The sequence below is a fragment of the Trichomycterus rosablanca genome, chromosome 20, assembly GCF_030014385.1.
Source record: "Trichomycterus rosablanca isolate fTriRos1 chromosome 20, fTriRos1.hap1, whole genome shotgun sequence".
Classification (NCBI taxonomy): Eukaryota; Metazoa; Chordata; class Actinopteri; order Siluriformes; family Trichomycteridae; genus Trichomycterus; species Trichomycterus rosablanca.
Window position 1 is genome coordinate 26,299,877 of NC_086007.1, and position 24,105 is coordinate 26,323,981.

Consider the following 24,105-nt stretch of genomic DNA (forward strand, 5'->3'; position numbering starts at 1 on the left):
TCTTTTTGGGGTTTTCTGAATGGATATAGAAGATGAGAAAACGAGAACTGAACTATGTACCTACAGCCTAAGTGACAAGACATTCGATTTTCTAATTCACAAGCAAAACAATTCCTACAATCTGATTTACCTCCTGTTCCAAATATAAGCATGAACACGGACGGTGGCATGGCACACTGCAAAAGTATGAGGACACCTGACCAAGAGCTTGTTGGAGGTTCCATTTTATAATGTGACTGATCATGATCTCTGATTATGAGATTGGGTTTGTTACAGTGTGACTAACTTATCATTATATATTTATTACATATTTATATACTAACTTATTATAGGTTAGTTATGGTGCGTGACAATGGTTCTCAGCTTATAAATTAATAAGTTGATAGTTCACAGGTTTAGTAAAATAAATCTAATCCATGGATAAATAAAATTAGAATTGCATTTCATTAGTTTAGGCTTTTATTGTCACAAAGACGTCCATGAGCTTGGGCGGGGTTGTGGTGATGCCACAAGACATACTTTGGTTTGAACTGTCTGAGCATCGTCTACATTAATCATGGACTGTTTGTGTATGTTGATGGTCAGTCAGCCAACCTGACTGAGAGGAACCGCAGACCTGCATACGCCCCTCCGACACGGGTGAAGCCGTTGGTAGCTTCTCTTCACCATCACGTAAAGGTTCTTCACTTCCTCTGTATGTGGAATGCTTGTAGATCGTCGCTCTTGCTTGTACATGTTTTAGTTGTATTAATATTAATGTACATTAGCAGTAACAGTAAAACCCACAGGAAGTCCACAACCTCATTTCTTGCTCAACGAAATAGACTTTATTACACAACCACAAGCACTCGGTTCTCATGCCGTTACACTTTCACTCATCACCGTGAGAATCCAACCCTTCAGCCACTTTTATTATTCAGAGAGAAACCCAAACTATTAACATTTTGGCATCAGTATAAAGAGTAATAAAGTGCCAATAATTATATGTAGAACAAAACACCTGCATACAGTCACACATACAGTGTTTACAAACACACACACACACACACACACACGCATAGTAATCAAGCTTGACGCTTTTGTTTGTGGTCGAAGATCCCAACCTGGTATAAGAAATGTGCTAATGGCCAAAATGATCAGAGGAAAAAGGAAGTATCTGCAGACAGCTGAACACGCTCATGTGACCCAGATCCTAAAATAAAGGTTTCCAACAGCACAGTAAAATCAGAGCACTAAGAGAGAACTAAACCCAGAGCCCTGCAGTAAACTGGGTAATTCAGGGGATTGTTTGGTTTACGATGTGAAAATCTGACGAATACTAAACAAAAAAAACAAAACACCCCTCAACCGGGAATTCCTGATGCTCAGAGAGATCTAAACCCAAGCTGTAAAGTCTTTCTGTAGGCCTGTGTCGTCCGTCACGGTGTTTTAAAGCATGAAGGGCGAGCGTGGTGCTGTCTGATAATTAGGACTCGCCGTTTGTGTGCCTTACGAGTTTAAAATGTGTTTAGACGTGAAGCACCTCAAGAACCTGACGTCATTTACTCACTCACTTAGGATTAGCATGAAGGATTGTCATCTTCTGGCCACCTTTTAGATCAGTCGATCATCAGAAACGATGTGATCATTAATAATTTGCACTTCTAAATGCTGTCTTTTTACTCACAACGTCATCTCAGGTACCTACAGACCACAATAACGGTGCTTTGTTTAAGAGCGTTTTCACTCCGATTAAATATTTGTCTCTGTATTTGTGTTTGGTTTTGGTTTGATTGGATTTGAGAACAATGATGGGCCAAACGTCTCACAGACCTTGCATATGTATAACGGCGAGGCTGTGATGTGGACGTGGGTAGTAGTTTGACTTTATTGCTGCTTTATTGTATTTAATGGAGCCTCATTATGTTAAGCACTGACTTGCTGTTTCTGTTGTTATAGCCACGGGCCTTGTAGCACTGATGTCTAGTTATTTATGAAGCACCAGACAGCTGCTGCAGGGTGTGTGTTTAAGTGTGTGTGTGTGTGTGTTTGTGTTTACTGAGTATGTGTGTGTGGGTTTTGGGTGTGTGTTTTATAATGTGGGTGTGTATGTGCATTGTGTGTGTGTTTACTGTGTGTGTGTGTGTGTGTGTGTTCTGGTTTTCATTGTAATCGCCAGAAGCTCCTTTATTAATAAACAGCTGTTTTTATTGTTCTTAAAACGTAACGTCACAGTGCAGCGAAGCAGAGCTCTGAGCTTCAATCCAAACTCTCACATCTTCATATAGCTGATGTGTAGCGGTAGCTGTTTATTCCTTTATAATCAGACGGTCTGATTATTCATCAGCTTCACTTTCAGCAGCATGATTCACTTTTAGGTCTCTGCCATTACTAAGCACTTAAAGATTTGATAATAGATAGTCATGGCAGGTGGACATGGTTTACACAACCCACGGCAGGAAGTTTCTGCTGCATTATAAACCGCATCATCATGTGCATCTAATCTAATTACGGTTTTTTGAGCTTCATCTTAGGACCGCTTACAAGTTTCCCCGGGCTTATAATCTGTTATAGTTTTAAGTAAAAAGCTGCAGTTGCACATATAAATATTGTGTTAATTATTATTCTCTACGTAAATAAATATTTAGTAAAGACAACATGACCCTTTGTGTTGGAAAAACTGCACAGACTCCAATTCTCAGAAGTTCTTGCTTCACTTTTCACACAGCAGTGATTAGTAGTGATTTTTTTTTTAGTTTATAATCATAAATCGATAACCAAAAATGTAAGCAGTTTAGTCTTCTTTTATCAAAATGGGGAAAATCTATTAAAGTCCAGTGTTGAATGAAGATACGTACGTCAGCTTTAACACACTTATGTTTTATTCTGTCACCGATCACTAAGAAACTTTCATGTGCTGTCAGGATCATGTTAGAAAAATGATGAGTATTTATGGACAGAATAAAATGCAGGCTAGTGGACACAGTGAGCTACTGCGAGGCCTTCTGCGAGTCTGACGTGACAGTAAAACAAATACAATAAATGATCAGCTTGCATGTTTTTTGGAAACGTTTAACTTTAATGAGTAATAATGTGAAGGATCAGATTATCAGACGTGGCGTCAACAACTGCTTCATAGAGAGCGAGCGAGAGAGAGAGAGAGAGAGAGAAAGAGAGATTAAAGGGGTCAGAAGAACCTTCTCATTTGATAGTCAAAACTTTACTGGACTCTGTGAGTGTGTGTGTGTGTGTGTGTGTGAAAACACTATAGCTAGTGTGACTGACATTAGCAGGTTTACACATACAGACGCTGCTTCACACACACACTCACACCCCCATGAACGCTCAGTACAGGCCCAGTGTGAGCTCAACATCTGATCACGTTCATCTGATTATGTTATTATATAAACAACGTTGTCTGATTACTAAAATCTGAGTAAAACCAGAAATCAGATTTAGATGACTGGAATTATTATTCCTACTAATCAGATTATTTAAGGAATAAAAGCTCAGATTCTTTTACACTTCTTGTGTTAGTTTTTCCAACATTTTCCCATTGTTATTAAACTGATCAAGTCAAGTCAAGGTTTGTTTGTCACATACATGGTCATACACAGTACAACTGGATGTGAAATGCTTTTGTGACTGCTCGGCCACAGTAATTACAAAATAGACAAAATATATAATGTGCACATGATTTAAAATGTAAAAAGTGTAGAAAATTTTAAGAAGAACTTAAAAATATAGTTTAAAAAATGGAAGCAATTAAAAGTGAACCAGTTGTGCAAAAATGACAAAGTAGTGCAGAAACTGAATATAATACTGAACATACAGTATATTGTGCAACATAACGCTATAGAGATGTGATTACTATACACAAATATAAATCTATATACATATACACACATATATATATATATATATAAACTGTATACACACATAGACTAATATACTGTACACATACATATACATACAGTATGTCTATATATACACACACATATATACAAATAAATTGAGATCTGTGTAAGTTTAGTCCTGAAAGCTATTTTGGTTTTATTTTATTTGGGTTTGATACACTCCTTATTGCACCACATGCAGTTTGAATCAGGACACTTTTCCATCTGTTTAAATAAAATAAATAATGTGTTTAAGTGAATTTTAGTAATCATCGTTATAATCGTTTATTTAATGACTGCGTGAATCATTGCGTTGTTCTTTTTTCTCTCTGTAGGTATCAGAAACATGTTCATACTTACAGGATTCTGCCAGATGAGGATAATTTCCTCGCTGTGCAGGTAAGTGTGTGTGTGTGTGTGTGTGTGTGTGTGTGTGTGTGTGCGCTGTATGTGTGTGTTTGTGTTCATGCAGTGACTGTGTAGAACAGCTGGCAGACACTGAGCTCTCACCACGTACACATATGAAACACACAGTTTAGAGTTAGCAGTTACTCAGTATTACTCAGTACTTCATCAGGAGTGTGTGTGTGTGTGTGTGTGTGTGTGTGTGTGTGTGTAGACATCTCAGGGAGTGCAGCCCAAAAGGTTTAAGACTCTGACAGAGCTGATCCAGCTGTATCTTCAGCCCAGTCAGGGACTGGTTACCACTCTGTTGTTTCCCGTGGAAAGAGAGGAGAGCGCCGAGGAGAGAGATTACTCAGGTACTACAGTACGACAGACTGTACACTCACCGACCACTTTATTCGGAACACCTCTACACCTCATGGAATGATTGTGTGTGTTACAGACGGGGAGGATGATAAGCCCCCGCTTCCCCCTCGATCTGGCTCCTGTAGCTCAGCCCTGATATGTGCAGACTCTGTCGCTGACAGGTAAGCCTTGGATTTAAGTGATTGAGACTGCATTAATGGATGGATGAATGAATGAATGTAACTCATATAGCTGTTAATATATGATGTGTGTGTGAGCAGTGCAGCAGTGAGTAACGGATTGACCACGATCTCTCATGAGTATCTGAAGGGCAGCTATGCTCTGGACCTGGAGGCTGTTAAACAGGGATCCAGCAGCTTGCCTCACCTCAACAAAACCCTGGTTTCATCCTGCAAGCGCCTTCATGGGTACCACGCACACACTTTACACACTGCACATAAATCATACGCACTAGAACTGCGCACCCAGACTTGCTCTGTACTGATTCTTTTTTTGGTTCCTTTATTATATATTTATTTATTTGCTGTTGTTTCTGTTCCTACTTTAACAAGTACTTTACAACAAGATGTTACACCCCGGTCTCGTTCCTAAATAATACAGGGTGGCTCCTGCCTCATGATCGGATATCTGACGGATTGATTTAAAGCTGCTGTTCTTACAACATGAATCTGTTTCTCTGTGAGATGATAAGATAACATTTTAATTAATGATGAACGGGAATACCCAACGCCGTCTTTTGCAATAGAACATTGTCTTACTGAAGCTTTAGAGAGATCCAAAATCGACACCCTCTAACGAGTAATGCCTGGTTCACACTACACGATTTTTGCCGACTGGTCGGCGATCGATTTTCCGGGTCGGGAGCGACTCGGCGTTCGCTCGGCGATCAAAACTCGGCTCTCGGTCGCTAAGTGTGAACTATCCAACAACTCGACCCGACCGGACTGGATCGGGTTTTCTAGCACGCCAGATATCTGATCTCAGACGGGCGACTGGGAATGAGTGACATGTCGAACAACCAATGAGAACGCAGGATACGGCGTGAGGGGAAATGCAGGAGGGGACAGGGGCTTAATTAATATAGTTTATATCAGGATACACCGACACACACGTGTTTTTTACAGTATTTCTGATTTGATCGTCCTCTACAAAACATAATACCCAGAATACTACAGAACAAGCCATATACTGTTCGTGTTGCCAAATCCACTCAGATTCATTTATTTTTCCTCCTTGATATTACGCTGCACATCAGCGCACAGACCCTTCGATCGCTCGCTACTCGTTGACGTTCATTTCTTTGGACGTGGTGTCATTAAACTTCTCGTCACTTCTCAAAAAAGGAAGAAAGAAAAAAAGGGAGAGCAGAGAAGCTCGCCTGCGATTCCAGTTGGTGATGGATGGTGTAGTGTGAAACCCCCTATCGCCGATCAGTCGTGTAGCGTGAAATACACACCGACTGAAAGACTCCCGAGTGCAAGAGATCCAGTCGTGTAGCGACCCGACGACTTGGAAAGTCGTGTAGTGTGAACTTGGCATAACACAGAGAGACTCTGTAATAAAGAGGAAGAAACGCTGAGGGGAACGAGCGTGACCCTTATCCTTCTTTGTGGTTGAGCTTTTTGGTTTAACTCGGATCAACTGAGATCAAATGAATCATTTCAGCTACACAGATGAAGAGAAATAATGCAAATTATAAACATATTAAATCATGACATCAGATTATGCACAGTCACATGACATCCAACGTTCAGGCAAATATAATGATATTAATTAATTTAGCTTGTTATTTTTTGATCTTTTTATTATATTTTCACTCATTCTACTTCTTTCATGTCTTAGTTTTGAGCAAAATTACAATGACTTGTGATCTGTCTCCTTAACAGGGAGGTGGATAAGGTGCTATCAGGGCTGGAGATTCTCTCTAAAGTGTTTGATCAGCAGAGCGCCTCCATGGTGTCACGAATGATTCAGCAGGTCAGCATGTTTAAACACACACAGTCTTTAACACACGTCCGCATTAGCTCCTGTGCGCTTTATTTTAAACTGTTGCCTATATTTAGACTAATCTCATCATTGCTCGATGAGTGCATGATACAGAGACATTTATTCACTTAGTCACTCACACATTCTGTACAGCACACCAGCACTTACGTACTCCTAGTGGCGGCTGAAAGCAGAAGATCTATCTAATACAGACTCTCAAACTCTTGTGCACCAGCACCGGTCTTGTTGGGTAAGGTTCCACCATGTTCTTTAGATTTCAGGGGAAAGATATGAAACTGGTTCAGTTTCACACAGATCTGATACCGTGCACCTCCAGTTTGCATTGTGGAACAATAAAGTTTTGATCTTCTGCTTTTAAACATGAAGCACTGAGCTTGAGCTTGTTGGACCCACGTCAGCTCACTGTACCTAACGTAACCGTGCTTTCAGTTATGTTCATTTTGTGTTCAATGAGTTTATTTTTATTCTCTTGTCTGTGCAGTCGGTGAGTCAGGGTGGAGACCAGGAACTGGAGAACCTGGTCACTAAACTGGCCATACTCAAAGATCTGCTGTCCTCCATTGAGAAGAAGGTATACACACACTGGTATACAGCAGAGAATATGTTAGAATAATGTTACAGGATGGAAATTGAACTACTAATAGTTTCGGCTTTCTTAATTTAACAAAATAAGCCTGTATGTCTGTCTGTCTGTCTGTCTGTCAGGCACTGAAAGCTCTACAGGACGTAAGTGCTGCTTCGCCCTCCATTCCCCCCACCCGCCACAGCAAGGCCATTCCTGTACAGGCCTTTGAGGTAACACACACACACACACACACACACACACTGTGTACATACTTTAAAGCCTCAGATATTATTTTATACTCTTAAAACAGTGATAGTGAAGATCCACATATAGTTCACCACACCTAATAGTTTGGTTTTGGTCCTGACAATTAATGTATAGTGTAAATTTGGCGTCCTTTATAGACCCTGGTGTGGCTTTCTAAACTCTGTAGAATCCATTCAGATTCAGGTGGATTTAACTGAGTTCTAGACACATCAAGTATCATTTGGAGTCTTTTGTAAATAAGACTTCAGTTTTTGATGTTTAATACCTAAAAAAAGACTCCACAAAGATGTGTATAGACAGATGTGTGTTTGTGTTTTAGGTAAAGCTGGACATGTACCTTGCTGAACTGACTAAAATAGGGAAGAGTCAGAAACACACCCTCAGTGTGGACGTGGAAGGGGGCAAACTGGTGGTGATGAAGAAGATGAAGGACAGTCAGGAGGACTGGACAACCTTCACACATGATAAGAGTGAGTGAGTGTGAGAGTGTATGAGTGAGTGTAATGTGATAGACTGCAGCTGTGTGGAATTATTTGTTTATTGTTTATTGGTTTGCAGTTCGACAGCTGATCAAATCTCAGCGAATGCCGAATAAACTGGGTATCGTGTTCGAGAAGGAAAAGGACAAGAGCCAGAGAAAAGATTTCATCTTCCCCAGTGCTAAAGTGAGAAACTCGAGTTCTAGTTCATCCAGACTCTTCAAATAACATTTAAATGTGAATAATATATCATTTAGAAGATATACTTCATTTGTCATATATACATACACAGGTGTGCAGTACAATGAGATTCTTTCTTCGCATATCCCAGCTTGTTTTGGAAGCCAGGGTCAGAGCTGGGGTCAGCCATCGTACGGCGCCCCTGGAGCAGACCGGGTTAAGGGCCTTGCTCAAGGACCCAACAGTGGCTAACTAGCAGAGCCTGGATTTGAACCGCCAATCTTCCGGTTGATAGCCCAAAGCTCTACCCACTAGGCTACCACTGTCCCAATCATAATATGTATTATATTACTATATATTATATTTATTTGTGCTTGTGGTGTTTCTAATGTTTATAAAGATTAAAGGCTCTGTATGATTTACTCGGTCATCTTTCATTAGATGACAGAGTTCACTCACTCTCCCTATTTGTTTGACTCTCCTCATCTCCCTTTCTCCCTCTCTCTCTCTCTCCCTTTCTCCCTCTCTCTCTCTCTCTCTCTCTCTCTCTCTCTCTCTCTCTCTCTCTCTCTCTCTCTCTCTCTCTCCCTTTCTCTCTCTCTCTCTCTCTCTCCCTTTCTCTCTCTCTCTCTCTCTCTCTCTCCGTCCATATACTCCGTCTCTCTCTCTCTCTCTCTCTCTCTCTCTCTCTCTCTCTCTCTCTCTCTCTCTCTCTCTCTCTCCGTCCATATACTCCGTCTCTCTCTCTCTCTCTCTCTCTCTCTCTCTCTCTCTCTCTCTCTCTCTCTCTCTCCGTCCATATACTCCGTCTCTCTCTCTCCCTCTCTCTCTCTCTCTCTCTCTCTCTCTCTCCGTCCATATACTCCGTCTCTCTCTCTCTCTCTCTCTCTCTCTCTCGCTCTCTCTCTCTCTCTCTCTCTCTCTCTCTTGTGAAATGCAGAAAAGAGAAGCATTCTGCCAGCTGCTGCAGCTTATGAAGAACAAGCATTCCAATCAGGATGAACCGGACATGATCTCTGTATTTATAGGAACTTGGAACATGGGTAAGACCCACCCACACAAGGATATGGCAAGGTCATGTACAGATTACCAGGAAAACCAGTGAACCCTCCTCCAAATTAGATTTTTTTTTTGTACCAGCTTCACCTTTTGCTTTAAACTATCTGTACAATGTTTGTACCCCAAATTTACCAGGTCTTTTCATTACCAGTTCAATCTGTACAAAACGTTCTCCGACTTTTATTTAACTAATTATGTAGACGCCCATGTTAGACACATCCTCAGTCTCTTTCTGTCTTCTCTCTCTGTGTGTGTGTGTGTGTGTGTGTAGGCAGTGTTCCTTCTCCCAAATCCATTGGTTCGTGGCTATTATCTCGAGGTTTGGGGAAAACGCTGGACGAGATGACCGTAACGATTCCACATGATATCTACGTGTTCGGAACCCAGGAGAACTCTGTCTGTGATAAAGAGTGGGTGGAGAACCTGAGAGCTGCACTCAAGGATTACACAGAAATCGATTATAAACCGGTGAGAGACTCATACACACACACACACACACAGTTTTAGTGTGTGTATTACAAAAAGTAAACTATGTATGTAATTTATAACCATATACTGAAGCCTTCCGTCCATATACTAACTGCACAGCTTCAAAATCCTGGTGACCTGAGTTTAAATCTTGCATTTGATCTCGCTGTCACTCTCTATTCATCTCCCTCTCTGTCTCTCTCTCTCTCTCTCTCTTTGGGTTCTAGGTTGCAGTTCAGACTCTGTGGAATATCAAGATTGTGGTTTTTGTGAAACCAGAACATGAGAACCGGATCAGCCATGTTGGAGTTTCCAGTGTCAAAACCGGAATCGCCAACACACTAGGTTAGAATTGTACACTCATCCTGATACATACATACATACACACACACTCACTCCACTATACATACTCAATCTGACACACACACACACACACTCTCACTGACACACACTCACTCGGCATGATAAACGCACGCACACTCATCCTGACACACACACGTGTGAGAGGATATCCTGACATTCCTGAGATGTCGAGCAGAAATCTGTGTGTGTGTGTGTGTGTGTGTGTACATGATATTCAGCTGCATGTTTTTAATGCATGCTTTAAAAAAAATTATCCAAATTATCCAATTTTTAAGCAGTTGGGGGTTAAGGGCCAAGCTCAGGGGCCCAACAGTGGCAACTTGGCGGTGGTGGGGCTTGAACCGGCAACCTTTAGATTACTAGTTCAGTACCTTAACCACTGAGCTATCACTGCACCGCATTTAAACCAAATCTGGATAGAAATATCAATTTCTAAAGCTAATATTTCTGAAATATGTTCGATATTCCTCAGAGTTTCTTTCACATTTTACACAGAATGTCTGGTGCTACATAAACAGCTGTGCTTGACGTGTTGGGTGCGCCTCACACTGAGCTTCGTTTACACAACAATCAGCATTTTAGCTTTTACATTATGCTGTGTGTGTGTGTGAGCACCTGTTAGTACCTGTGTAAACATAAACCACTCACTAGGAAATGTTTACTGAGGGGAAACGAAGCAGTTCTGGATCAGAGCATCTGATAAATGCAGAGTTAAACGTGAAAATTTCCAGCATTGATCATTTTCAACGTCCGTGAACTGTATGTGAGGAAGTAGTGTCATCATGGCATGACTGCTCATATTAATTATATCCCGATTAGTGATGAAATTGTGTTTTTAACCTACAGCATTAATTAACCAACCAGTTCTTTAAAACATTTTCATCATCTTATGATTTAAAGCTGGTGTGAGTTTAAAGCTGGTCTGTGTGAGAAAGACATGTGCAAACTGACTGTGCAAATATTATTTTTTAGATCCTTTCTAATTACTGATTTAATTGCTGTTTAGTCTTTGTGTCTGTAACATCCCTATGTTCTCTATTTTAGGTAATAAAGGAGCGGTGGGCGTCTCCTTCATGTTTAATGGCACTTCATTTGGCTTTGTGAACTGCCACCTGACGTCCGGTAACGAGAAGATCCACAGGTAACGGCAGAACCCCCAGAGTCCCCTTGTGTGATGAAAACAGAGTGTAATAATAAGTATTAATCTTAGCACCTGATCTCTTAATTTGATTCGTGTGTAGACGGAACCAAAACTATTTGGACATTTTGCGCCAGCTGTCACTGGGTGATAAACAGCTGAGCTCGTTTGATATCTCGCTGCGCTTCACACACCTCTTTTGGTTTGGAGATCTCAACTACAGACTGGACATGGATATACAGGTTTATACTCACACACACACACACACACACACACACACACACACACACTGTGTAGTGTAAAGTGCTTAGTGTGTAGTGTTGGGCTATAATGAAAGTCTATGGAAACATGTTTACTAGTTTTTATTAAATGGTTGTTTGATGTTTTGATTAAGTGCCCTCAATTAAGACCTGAAGTATTATTCTGTTTTTTATTTTTATTTATGTTTACACATTTGATAACAATTAAACTTGCTGCTGCTGATGTGCTGGAGATGAACTGTTTAAAGAACTCTGTTTAATTCTAAATAACTCGTTTAGAATAAATCAAATGTGAAATATAAAGTATAAAATCAGTATAAAAATGTTTTATAAATAAATATAGGATTATGTACAGTCTTTTCCCAACAACTACAGCAAATTAAATATTTTCTCTTCTATGTTATTATATTATATAATGTGATGTACTGTACATATACACACACTATTAGTAATAATCAGTGCAGCTGAACTCTCTACCCTTCTGTGTTCCTTTCACTGTTACACACACACACACACACACACACACACACACACATGTGCGTACAGGAAATACTGAACTACATAAACAGGAAGGAGTTTGAGCCTCTGCTGAAGGTGGATCAGCTGAATCTGGAGAGGGAAAAGAACAAGGTCTTCCTGCGTTTTGGTACGCTCCTCCATATTTACCCTTCTATTGTATACAACACCTGAGAACACACACTCACACACACACACACACTGACAGCTGCTTTGTCAGGTTCACTCAGCACACCTGTGTCTCACACACTCATTAAATATTTGCATGTCAAAACAGGACCATAATGTGTTTAAACTGTTGGTAAAGAAACTGAACATGCAAATCATTTCTGTTTGAATATTAAATTACGTTACAGTTTAAAAATATTAAAAATATTAAGAAATAATCATCCAAATCCCTCCCCCGTTACATTTATAATAAAAAACTCAAAAATACAGCAGATCTGTTTCAATTATTGTAGAATCACTAAATCAGATTGATTTAGATTTATTCTCTGGTTTCATAATCTGCTTGTTATCAATTTATATCCTGATGAACACATGATATGTTATTTTATTTAAGTGTTTTGTTATTTCAGAAGAATATTTTAATGAAACACGTAGTGGTAACATCATCGTTAACATACTTGACCATTAATCAGAAGGTTGCTGGTTCAAGCTCCACTCCCACAGTCTCTATTGTTGTCTATTGTTATATTATTATTTTTTTTAGCTGAAGAGGAGATCACGTACCCCCCAACGTACCGATACGAGAGAGGATCCCGCGACACCTACATCTGGCAGAAACAGAAAGCAACAGGGGTAGGAGTCCTGATTCTGCTCCTGATTTATAATGTGACATTTATAGAGTACGAAAAGCGCTTTTATTAATTTTACATGATATTTATTGCTATGTACTATTTTTCAGATGAGGACGAACGTGCCGTCATGGTGTGATCGTATTCTGTGGAAATGTTATCCAGAAACACACATTGTCTGCAACTCCTATGGTAAAATAAACACATTTCAATTATTCACTACATAACAATTAATCATTAGAATTAGCAATTCAGCTAACTGTAAGCTAGTTCTACAGATGTGGATGTGATAATCATTCAGATATGTATCGGTTCATATTTTAGATCATTGTTTTTAGTTGTAATGTAAAAATTTTCATGTTTTCTCGTGTTTTAGGCTGTACAGACGACGTGGTCACTAGTGATCACTCACCTGTGTTTGCTACTTTTGAGGTGGGCGTGACGTCCCAGTTTGTTTCTAAAAAAGGTAACCGACACTAACACACACAGCTGAAGCGACTGGAGTTTTTATTTCTCTATTTATGTTTGTTCTGATAAAATAGTTTGGTGTGCAAGCCTAAACAATATCCTTTATACTGTACATGTGTGTGCTTCGAATTGCAGTGTGCTTTAGCGCCTCCTGCTGGTTTGATGGGATCTAGTTTAGTTATTGCTGTAGTTCTGTGCTGATTGGATTTTCGTTCAGAACTAGTGAAAATAACTTTACTCTGTTAAAATCCTGTAAACTACAGCTAAAATTAAGGGCTTATGGACACTTGTGAGCAGTGTTTATACTGTGGCAGGATTTCTTTGGAATTATTTCTGCAGTTGTTATTTTTTTCTGGAACCAGCAATTAAAATTCATTCACGAGTTTATTGTGAGTTTTCTAAAAATCTGGTTGTCAGGTGTCATGAGCTTAAATGTCCGTATGCTGAATAACAAGCCTAACTTGAGCTGTATGGTACAGATTTAGGAGCAATAACCTTTGATCTAATGGCGATGTAAAGCTTGCTCGATCATGAACAGTGACACCTGTGTTCCAGGAGCTTCTGATTCACCATGATATTTCCTCTCTGCATAAGGTCACGATGATCTGTGATGTTAATTAGAGAATCTGATGGTGATGTTTGACATTTCTTCCATTCTTTGTCTCTCAGGTTTACCTAAATCCACAGAGCAGGCCTACATAGAGTTCGAGAACATCGAGGCCATCGTTAAGACAGCCAGCAGAACCAAGTTCTTCATCGAGTTCTACTCCACCTGTCTGGAAGGTTCAGCAGTCTAATTACACTTAGTCGTCTGACTATACTAATAATTACATCAGCTTTCACTTTATTATGATCAACCACATTATCCAGGTTAGGGTCACAGTATCTTACTGTGCAGTTCTTAGAGATTATAAAGGTTATAAATCATCTTAGATATTATAAATCATGCAAATGATGAATGTAGAGCAGCTGATTGGAGGACAGTTTAAAAATAACAAGTCGAGTCTCACGTTTTTGGGTTTGGTTTGAGAATAATGGAACGAGAGCGTCACCTAGTGCATGTTTGTGGAACTCATTATTTTGTGTGTTTGATGTAGAGTTTAAGAAGAGCTATGAGAACGACTCTCAGAGCAGTGATAACATCAACTTCCTGAGAGTGGGCTGGTCCTCCAAACAGCTCACCACCCTCAAACCCATCCTGTCTGATATCGAGTACCTGCAGGACCAGCACCTGCTGCTCACCGTCAAATCCCTGGATGGATACGAGTCATACGGTACAGCTCTGATTCCCTTCCATGATCGCGTCATCATGCAGATTAATAATCATTTATAATCACTATTAAATGCACTTATTATTAGATGCACCATTATCATAAGACTTTCTGATGTTGGATTACTTTGATCTCTGTAGGAGAGTGTGTGTTGGCTCTGAAGTCGATGATCGGCAGCACGGCGCAGCAGTTCCACACCTACCTGTCTCACCGCGGAGAGGAGACGGGTAACATCCGCGGCTCCATGCGGGTCCGAGTGCCCGCCGAGAGAATGGGAACCCGGGAGAGGCTCTATGGTACGTCGGTACATTTAAAGATTAACATGATGTTTCAGGATTGTTGTTTCTCTCCTGCCACCTAAATCCAAACAGATAAACTGGTGTAACGGGCTCGTGTAGGTATCATGCACTGCAGTATATATGTATACTTGGTTATTGAAGTGTGTGTGTGTGTGTGTGTGTGTGTGTGTGTGTGTGTGTGTGTGTTGGTTCTCTCAGAGTGGATCAGTGTGGATAAAGACGAGACTGGAGGTCCAAAAATGAAAACGCTGCCTCCCAAAACCGGACATGATTACGTAAAGTAAGAACCACATTCATCCACATCCTCTATACAGAAGCAGAATGTAAATATATAGATACCAACGACTTATTTATTTATGAATAAATACAATTAATAATTTATGATAATTGCTGAATAAAATTCAGTTATTATGAGAGAAATGAACATACACCGGTGTGTGTTAGTAAGTGATGTCACTGATTCCACAGGCCCAGTCTCAGCAGGAAGGAGCTGAGTAAAGTAACAGAGGAGGCAGAGAGAAACACTACAGCACGATCTGCTCACACACACACTAGAGAGGAGAGTACACAATCCAGGTACACACACACACACACAGACACACATACACACACACTAAAGAGGTATACACAATCCAAATACACACACACACTAAAGAGGAGAGTACACAATCCAGGTACACACACACACACACACACACTAAAGAGGAGAGTACACAATCCAGGTACACACACACACACACACACACACACACTAAAGAGCAGAGTACACAATCCAGGTACACACACACACACACACTAAAGAGGAGAGTACACAATCCAGGTACACACACACACACAAACACACATACACACACACTAAAGAGGTATACACAATCCAGGTACACACACACACACACACACACACACACACACACACTAAAGAGCAGAGTACACAATCCAGGTACACACACACACACACACACACACACACACTAGAGAGGAGAGTACACAATCCAGGTACACAAACACACACAAACACACATACACACACACTAAAGAGGTATACACAATCCAAATACACACACACACTAAAGAGGAGAGTACACAATCCAGGTACACACACACACACACACACACACACTAAAGAGGAGAGTACACAATCCAGGTACACACACACACACACACACTAAAGAGGAGAGTACACAATCCAGGTACACACACACACACAAACACACACACACACTAAAGAGGTATACACAATCCAGGTACACAAACACACATACACACACACTAAAGAGGTATACACAATCCAAATACACACACACACTAAAGAGGTATACACAATCCAAATACACACACACACTAAAGAGGAGAGTACACAATCCAGGTACACACACACACACACACACACACACACACACACACACACACACACACACACTAAAGAGGAGAGTACACAATCCAGGTACACACACACACACACACTAAAGAGGAGAGTACACAATCCAGGTACACACACACACACAAACACACACACACTAAAGAGGTATACACAATCCAGGTACACAAACACACACAAACACACATACACACACACTAGAGAGGAGAGTACACAATCCAGGTACACAAACACACACAAACACACATACACACACACTAAAGAGGTATACACAATCCAAATACACACACACACTAAAGAGGAGAGTACACAATCCAGGTACACACACACACACACACACACACACACACACACACACACACACACACTAAAGAGGAGAGTACACAATCCAGGTACACACACACACACACACACTAAAGAGGAGAGTACACAATCCAGGTACACACACACACACAAACACACACACACTAAAGAGGTATACACAATCCAGGTACACACACACACACACACACACACTAAAGAGGAGAGTACACAATCCAGGTACACACACACACACACACACTAAAGAGGAGAGTACACAATCCAGGTACACACACACACACAAACACACACACACTAAAGAGGTATACACAATCCAGGTACACACACACACACACACACACACACACACACACACACTAAAGAGGAGAGTACACAATCCAGGTACACACACACACACAAACACACACACACACACACACTAAAGAGGAGAGTACACAATCCAGGTACACACACACACACACACACTAAAGAGGAGAGTACACAATCCAGGTACACACACACACACACACAAACACACACACACTAAAGAGGTATACACAATCCAGGTACACAAACACACACAAACACACACAAACACACACAAACACACATACACACACACTAGAGAGGAGAGTACACAATCCAGGTACACACACACACACACACTAAAGAGGAGAGTACACAATCCAGGTACACACACACACACAAACACACACACACTAAAGAGGTATACACAATCCAGGTACACACACACACACACACACACACACACACACACACACTAGAGAGGAGAGTACACAATCCAGATACACACACACACACACTAAAGAGGAGAGTACACTATCCAAGTACACACACACACACACACACACACACACACTAAAGAGGAGAATACACAATCTAAATACACATACACACTAAAGAGGAGAGTACACAATCCAGGTACACAAACACACACAAACACACATACACACACACTACAGAGGAGAGTACACAATCCAGGTACACACACACACACACTAAAGAGGAGAGTACACAATCCAGGTACACACACACACACACACACAAACTCAGACACACACACACTAAAGAGGAGAGTACACAATCCAGATACACACACACACACACTAAAGAGGAGAGTACACTATCCAAGTACACACACACACACACACACACTAAAGAGGAGAATACACAATCTAAATACACATACACACTAAAGAGGAGAGTACACAATCCAGGTACACACACACACACACACTAAAGAGGAGAGTACACTATCCAGATACACACACACACACTAAAGAGGAGAGTACACTATCCAAGTACACACACACACACACACACACACACACACTAAAGGGGGAGAGTACAGAATCCAGGTACACATACACACACTAAAGTTTATGATTGGCTGAACACTGATCTAAAAGTGACTTCTTGTTTATAAGCTCATTATATCCACATGGCATCTTGTTCAGTTTGTTTGATTGTGAATGATTGACAGGTCAAAGCAGGACACCAGCGACGGAGATGCCACCACTTGCAAAAACAGCTTCAACAACCCCGCCTACTACATCCTGGAGGGCGTCCCTAACCAATCAGCCGCCTTGGCTGCAGACTTGCTCCAGAGCTCTACCCTCTCTCCTGCTGCAGCAAATAAACCGCCTCCTACTGCGGGCGGAGCCTCCAGGGGCAGAGGTTCCATCCAGGGACGCAAGCAGACCGCTGGGCGGCCACCACGCCCCGTCAGTGAGGAGGGCGGCTCCTCTGAGGATGATGGCAATTCTGGTATGGCCCGCCCACCCCCTGATTTCCCGCCCCCTCCCTTGCCAAAAAGCGCCCTCGAAGTATCAGACGCGTCGTTTTTCCCGAAAGAAGGCAAACCCCGGGTGCATCCGGACCTAGCCGAGATCAAGATTCCAGTCACCGTCTCTACCAAGCCCATTTCCTCATCTGGCTTTCCCCCTCCCCCAACAAGTGGTGGAGCTTTCGGCCTGGACCCCTCAGCAGGACCCTCAGGTTTTAGAAGAGGAGGCGGGAGCTCTGGAGCAGACGACCAATCGTGTTCAGTTCTTCACCTGGCTAAGAAGCTGAGCGAAGTGGAGTATACGCCTGGAGGAGCAGGAGGGGTGGGGCTCAGGGGGGTCGGGGCCTGTCACACACGGGGACTTGGTTTGGGTGAAACCTGTCGCACCTTTCCACCTCGATCCATCCCTGAGGAGATCATGACTGATGACCTGCCTGAAGAGGTGAGAAACATCACAGTCCATACAAATGGATATGGTTCTATCAATCAGATTGATCACGATTTCATTTTCCTTCTTCTGTACCCCTAACCTATACCTCCGTCTGTAGGGTCTGTGGGCTGGCGGGAGCAGCAGCAGTAGTTTATCCGTAGATACCAGTGTGGGTGAGTGGTTACAGAGACTGGGACTGGAGCGCTATGAGGAGGGACTGCTGAGGAACGGCTGGGACGATCTTGAATTCCTCAGGTAAGAACCACCTCACTATCTCAGTCAACTAAACATTTGGGTCTACATCAGTATAAATAATAAACAAAATAACTAAACTTAAACCCTGATTTGTGCATACTTGGTCCTAATACTCCATTACAGCTGCTTTAATTCGTTTTGGACATCTAATTAGGGTCATTAGGGTCAAACCAAAGTCTAAATTCTTGCAGATCTATCGTCACTGCTTAAATAAACTCGCCTCTGTTTGCAGTGATATCACCGAGGAGGACCTGGAGGAAGCAGGGGTTGTAGACCCCACTCACAAGAAGATCCTACTGGCTAGTTTAAGACAACAGCAGCAGCAGAAGTGAGCTAAGACAGTCTGATCTGACCCGATCCGATCCGATCTGATCCGTTTCCAGCTGTGCCTTGTGAGAGAACCTCACTGACTGAATGATGCTAGTATAACAGTCCACATTTCAGATACACTGCAGCCTCGCTTCAGCCTCGCCCTGCATGCCTTGAAACTTGAGGCTTCCTGTAAGCAGAGGAAGTGGCATCGGAGAGCTCAGCACTGCCAGGCTTTATTTACATTCCCAGTGTTTTTCTGCAGGTAACTGGTCGTTAAGATTTTTATAATTCTTATTATTAGTGTTATTAATAATGTGTGTTTTAATCAGTTTAAAGTGAAAGGGAATTAAATAACCAAACCTGTGTGTGTGTGTGTGAGTTAAAACATGGGAGAAAGAAATGTTTTGTTTATAATATTATTTGTATACGGTGATGTCTTTCGGTCCAGCACTCATCAACAAACAGCAAATCTTAAACATTTCCACTGAAATATTACAGTAATCATGCTGGGACGGCTGAAATCCATCGTCCTCGTATTAACATTTGTTTAATCCAGCCGAAGTGAACATCAGACAGGAAAGACATCTACAGTCTCTTCATTAAGAATCAATATTATGTCTACAAACTGATAGCTGAGCAGCACCGATCATCTCATCATGACTGATTAAATATAAAGAGATGATGATGCTGGTGAAGCCATCAGTGATGTTAGACGAACGTCACGGTCAGAATCCTGACATCTGTGACCTCTGCACTGTTCGGGAAGGGGATGCGTCTAACAGCAGTGGTGCAGAATTGTTCTGTATTAAACTGATGCTCGAGTATTTAGCGGCTGAATTCTGATGCTGATGCTTTGCTGATATCTACACGCACAGTTGAAATATCATGTTAGCTGCTGGCGAGTTTATTGATCCAACAATTCGTTATTGATCAGTTAGCATTAATGTACCTAATATTTCACATTTTGTAATGTTTTAAGATGGTCAAAACTGATTTAAATACATGTCAAATATGTTCTGTGCTGATCCTCTAATCTTCTACTGAATGGGCATTAGGGTGGCCCAGCAGTTTTAATACGCCAGTTTACCATCCTCACTCAATCAAAATAAAATCTTCTATTAAGACTCGTTTTATTCTAATAATGTATTAAATATCAGCATCGGAATATTTCTGTTAACTAAAGCAGTTAAAAAAAACAGCTAGTGGGCACCAACTACTAACTGACTGGCAGAATTATGGGTGGATTATGGGATTTTGTTTTATTTAAATAAGGAATAAATATGTAATGCCACTTTTAAGCCGGGCGAAACCCAAACATCAATGGATGGAACAGTTGAGGGAAATCCAGCTGCTGTAATATAATGTTGTACTCTTGCTGTACTAAAGCTCAAAATGAAACGTTCAGAATCACATCAAGAGGTAAATAATTCATATTCCAGATTCTTTGTTAAAATACAATTTAATATTATTTACAGTTTATTTTAATGTATTGCAAGGGAACTGACTTGGACGATTCTAATTCTCACAATTTATTATGCTGATTGTCTCTGAGCATGGTGGAGTTGATAAATGTGGCCACAAGGGGACGCTGCAGACTTTTTACAGTATTGATTCTGCTCAGTTTGTCCTCATCTAGTCACTGCACCTGAGATCAGTCTGTATGTGTAAATAGATCCGTGGGCTCCCTACCAGCCGAAGTCTGCTTGTTTCAGAATAAAGACATACTAATAAATGATTAATATTTAAGGCTTGCTAATCTCCTGATAGTTTATGATGATGTCAGCATGGAAACACAGCTAACTAGTCCAGCCTAGACTAGTCTGTTCGCGTATTTAACTGTCCATCTCATTATGGCTGAGCTTTGATCATTTCTGACTGTTCATCCTCCTGTGTCTGTGTGCCACGTTTTAACTCTTTAAACTGAATGTTTTGCTCATTTTGTGTGATAATTCGTGTCATCTGAATATTTTTTACCAGTAATGTTGTTTTTGTTTGTGTGTTTAAGTTAATATTTCTTAATGGGCTCAACATCACACTCGTGTTCATGTTGTTTTTCTAATATGAATAAAACCTAATGACTGACGGCTCTGAGTCCTGTCTGTGTTTCTGTCTGTCAGAAGCTTTGTGACTGATCGAGCTGTGTAACGTGATGCTGAACAGATCTTGCAGGATCAGCTCCTTGTTGTTGAAAGTCAGTGGTAAAAGTTTGAAGTTGCACCTGAGACTGATTTTACATGTACTGACTGATGTCCTGATGGAACAGCTGAGGCAGATTGATGTGATGCTCTCAGCAGAACGCCAGAGGAGGCAAAGGCGTTTTCCAGTTACAGAGCTCTGATAAACTGGAGTCTGGCTGGTGGCTGCCAGTTAAAATAATGACTTTAGAACTGATCATTTATTTTATAACTGATTCTCACGTTGTGTAAGAGAAATATCGATCTAGTTTTAGATAACTGAAGAGTATAGATTAGATTTAGATGTTTACTTAACCATTTTTAGAGCATGTTTTGTGTAAAAAAAAAAAAGTATTTGGCCCACTTTTAATCATGGATGATTTCTGATTATTAAACAAATCATAGTTAACAAATCACAGCCAGGCTGTGTTGAATTTAAATTTAAGGTTTCTTTAGGACCATTTTGCCATAATGTGAGGAAAGTCCGGAAGAGCTGAAGAAAACTTGTTGAAATAAAAAATGATCAGGCTGAAAAGGGTGATAATGCTACCTCTAAGCATCTAGGACTCCACTGAAACACAACGAAAGCCATTATCTTCATTTAAAAAAAGCCAATAAAAACTCCTGCCAAAAAGTCTTTTTCATATTTCGTCTGCACTGTCGGCTGGCCAGGTGTCTACACAGACATGATTGGCCATTTCTAAGGGGGCACACACACTGTGACCCTGACCATGATAAAGCAGTTTATAAAAATGAAATGAAATATGCAAAAACAGGTATTCAGGAAAGTGGCAGTTACTTTTCACACCACTGCTTGTGGCTTTAGTTAAATGTGTGAATTAAAAACCTCTGATTTAGATTTTTTGTCTTCTGGGCTTTTTGATTACCTAAAAAAATTCTGATTTTTTTATGAATACAATTTTATAAATAAAATAAAATAAAGTTTATAAAATAAATAAATGTAAAAGTCTGGTGCTTTACATGAAGTTTATTTTGTACAGTATTACACAGTGCATTATTGAACATCTGGATAAAAACACCACAGCTGCATCACAAACTTCATACTTTACTGTGTAATATACTTTACTACACTGTGTGTACTCAGCGCTCAGTACTGTGTAATGCAGTATGTGGTTTGGGATGCAGCACCTGTATCTTCAGCTCAAATATTACTATGAATAAAGTGTCTCCACTGACCAAATAAAATCAGAAACTACACAATATTTATATTACTATTTACAAGATATTCTCATGTTTCAGTATTTTAAGAAGCAGAATAATAAAAAAACAATAATTGGTAAGAAAGAAAATGAGAAGAAAGAAAGTCCTAATTTCTCTTTGTTTATTTTAATAAATTAATTCTGAAGCTCAGTGGGTTTAAGTTCAAGATGCACATGTTTATGCAGACGCCTGCAAACAAGTGATCCTGTCCAGGGTTACAGACACCTGAGCTACAAAACAGTCCACACCTCATCTGGGGCGTCCTGCGGATCTAAAAAATGGGGTGCACATGTTGTTCCAAGGTAAACAAATCTTACAGCCATCACGCAGTTCATGAATGTTACAATCCATGATCACTGGGATGCATTGGTACTCAATCTGATGTGTGTCGATCTACAGGTTTCAATACCAGCCAAGCAGTAGCTACACCAAGACCTACTGTATAAAGGAGTTGAATCAGGTGTAGCTCCTGCTTGGTTGGGTTGGAAAGCCGCAGCCATGCCAAGTCTTTGAGGATCGGATCGTGTAGAATCTATTGGACATGGAGTTTCCTTTACAGGATACAGAAACCAGAGTCAAACCCTAGACCTAAATAAAATCCTATAGAATATAAACAGGGTGTGGTCTTGATTGTAAATCATCTTGAGGATAAAGAAACAATTACCTTATACTCTTAATTATGAGCTAAAGAGGGTTGGAAGGTAAATCCTAAATTCCTTTTGGACCCACGATGGAGTAAACATAACAGTTGGAACGTGGTTTACAAAATAAGAGATTCTGAAGAACATTTCAGGCTCAAAATACCCTCATTATTATTTCTATTTATGGGATTAGTACCTCAAATCAAGTCTCTGATTGGTGGAGAGAAAAGAGCTGATGTCTTGGTTCCTCATAAGTCCAGTGGAGCAGTCATTAGTTTTCTACATGAGGTTTTGTGAATCCATTAAACCGAGTGCATTGAGGTTGTGCTTTGTTTACACTGATTACTAATGAAGTTTTAATAAAGTGTTTGATCTTGTTTCACTTACCAGTGAATTACAGAATGAACTGGTGTTTGTGATAAACACTGTGTGTTTATTAGAAATCGGGAGCTAATAAGCTCATGCAGAAGAATCTGGAAGACATTTGGGATTTAGCTTCGCCTGGAACAATGTAAGTGTTTACTTCCCTGTTTGCTCTGCTAATTGGATTGGTCCTCTTTTCTCTTCCCAGCATGCTTTGTGATGCAAGAGGAAGTTGTGCTCGGGTCCAACAATGAGTCTTTCTGGGACTCAATCCCTCCTGTAAACGCTCCTGTGGGACTCGGCCTGGTTCTTTTCTACACTGATCAATGCGAGGTGGCTGAATGCCTGGGTTCGGTCTCAAATCGCTCTGTATTAGACATACAGTGCACTACATATGATAAACAGGGTATTTAAGTTGGTGCAACCAAATTCTACATTTAA

At 40.7% G+C, this 24,105-nt stretch overlaps 1 protein-coding gene across 1 annotated transcript in view; it reads left to right on the forward strand.

The window, feature by feature from the left end:
* inppl1a (inositol polyphosphate phosphatase-like 1a) overlaps positions 1 to 21,356 on the forward strand; it is a 27,104-nt gene extending 5,748 nt beyond the window's left edge. The window contains exons 2-27 of the mRNA XM_063017138.1: positions 4,211 to 4,274; positions 4,495 to 4,636; positions 4,723 to 4,807; positions 4,907 to 5,053; positions 6,533 to 6,623; positions 7,135 to 7,224; positions 7,359 to 7,448; positions 7,805 to 7,955; positions 8,044 to 8,150; positions 9,085 to 9,187; positions 9,475 to 9,671; positions 9,899 to 10,016; positions 11,079 to 11,175; positions 11,276 to 11,414; positions 11,979 to 12,078; positions 12,661 to 12,749; positions 12,856 to 12,937; positions 13,122 to 13,211; positions 13,883 to 13,996; positions 14,311 to 14,487; positions 14,625 to 14,780; positions 14,982 to 15,063; positions 15,252 to 15,359; positions 17,966 to 18,710; positions 18,817 to 18,953; positions 19,186 to 21,356. Of these exons, the coding sequence (XP_062873208.1) occupies positions 4,211 to 4,274; positions 4,495 to 4,636; positions 4,723 to 4,807; positions 4,907 to 5,053; positions 6,533 to 6,623; positions 7,135 to 7,224; positions 7,359 to 7,448; positions 7,805 to 7,955; positions 8,044 to 8,150; positions 9,085 to 9,187; positions 9,475 to 9,671; positions 9,899 to 10,016; positions 11,079 to 11,175; positions 11,276 to 11,414; positions 11,979 to 12,078; positions 12,661 to 12,749; positions 12,856 to 12,937; positions 13,122 to 13,211; positions 13,883 to 13,996; positions 14,311 to 14,487; positions 14,625 to 14,780; positions 14,982 to 15,063; positions 15,252 to 15,359; positions 17,966 to 18,710; positions 18,817 to 18,953; positions 19,186 to 19,285 (3,601 nt within the window). The 3' untranslated portion in view covers positions 19,286 to 21,356. The remainder of the gene's footprint in view (positions 1 to 4,210; positions 4,275 to 4,494; positions 4,637 to 4,722; positions 4,808 to 4,906; positions 5,054 to 6,532; positions 6,624 to 7,134; positions 7,225 to 7,358; positions 7,449 to 7,804; positions 7,956 to 8,043; positions 8,151 to 9,084; positions 9,188 to 9,474; positions 9,672 to 9,898; positions 10,017 to 11,078; positions 11,176 to 11,275; positions 11,415 to 11,978; positions 12,079 to 12,660; positions 12,750 to 12,855; positions 12,938 to 13,121; positions 13,212 to 13,882; positions 13,997 to 14,310; positions 14,488 to 14,624; positions 14,781 to 14,981; positions 15,064 to 15,251; positions 15,360 to 17,965; positions 18,711 to 18,816; positions 18,954 to 19,185) is intronic.
* Positions 21,357 to 24,105: the final 2,749 nt, after the last annotated feature.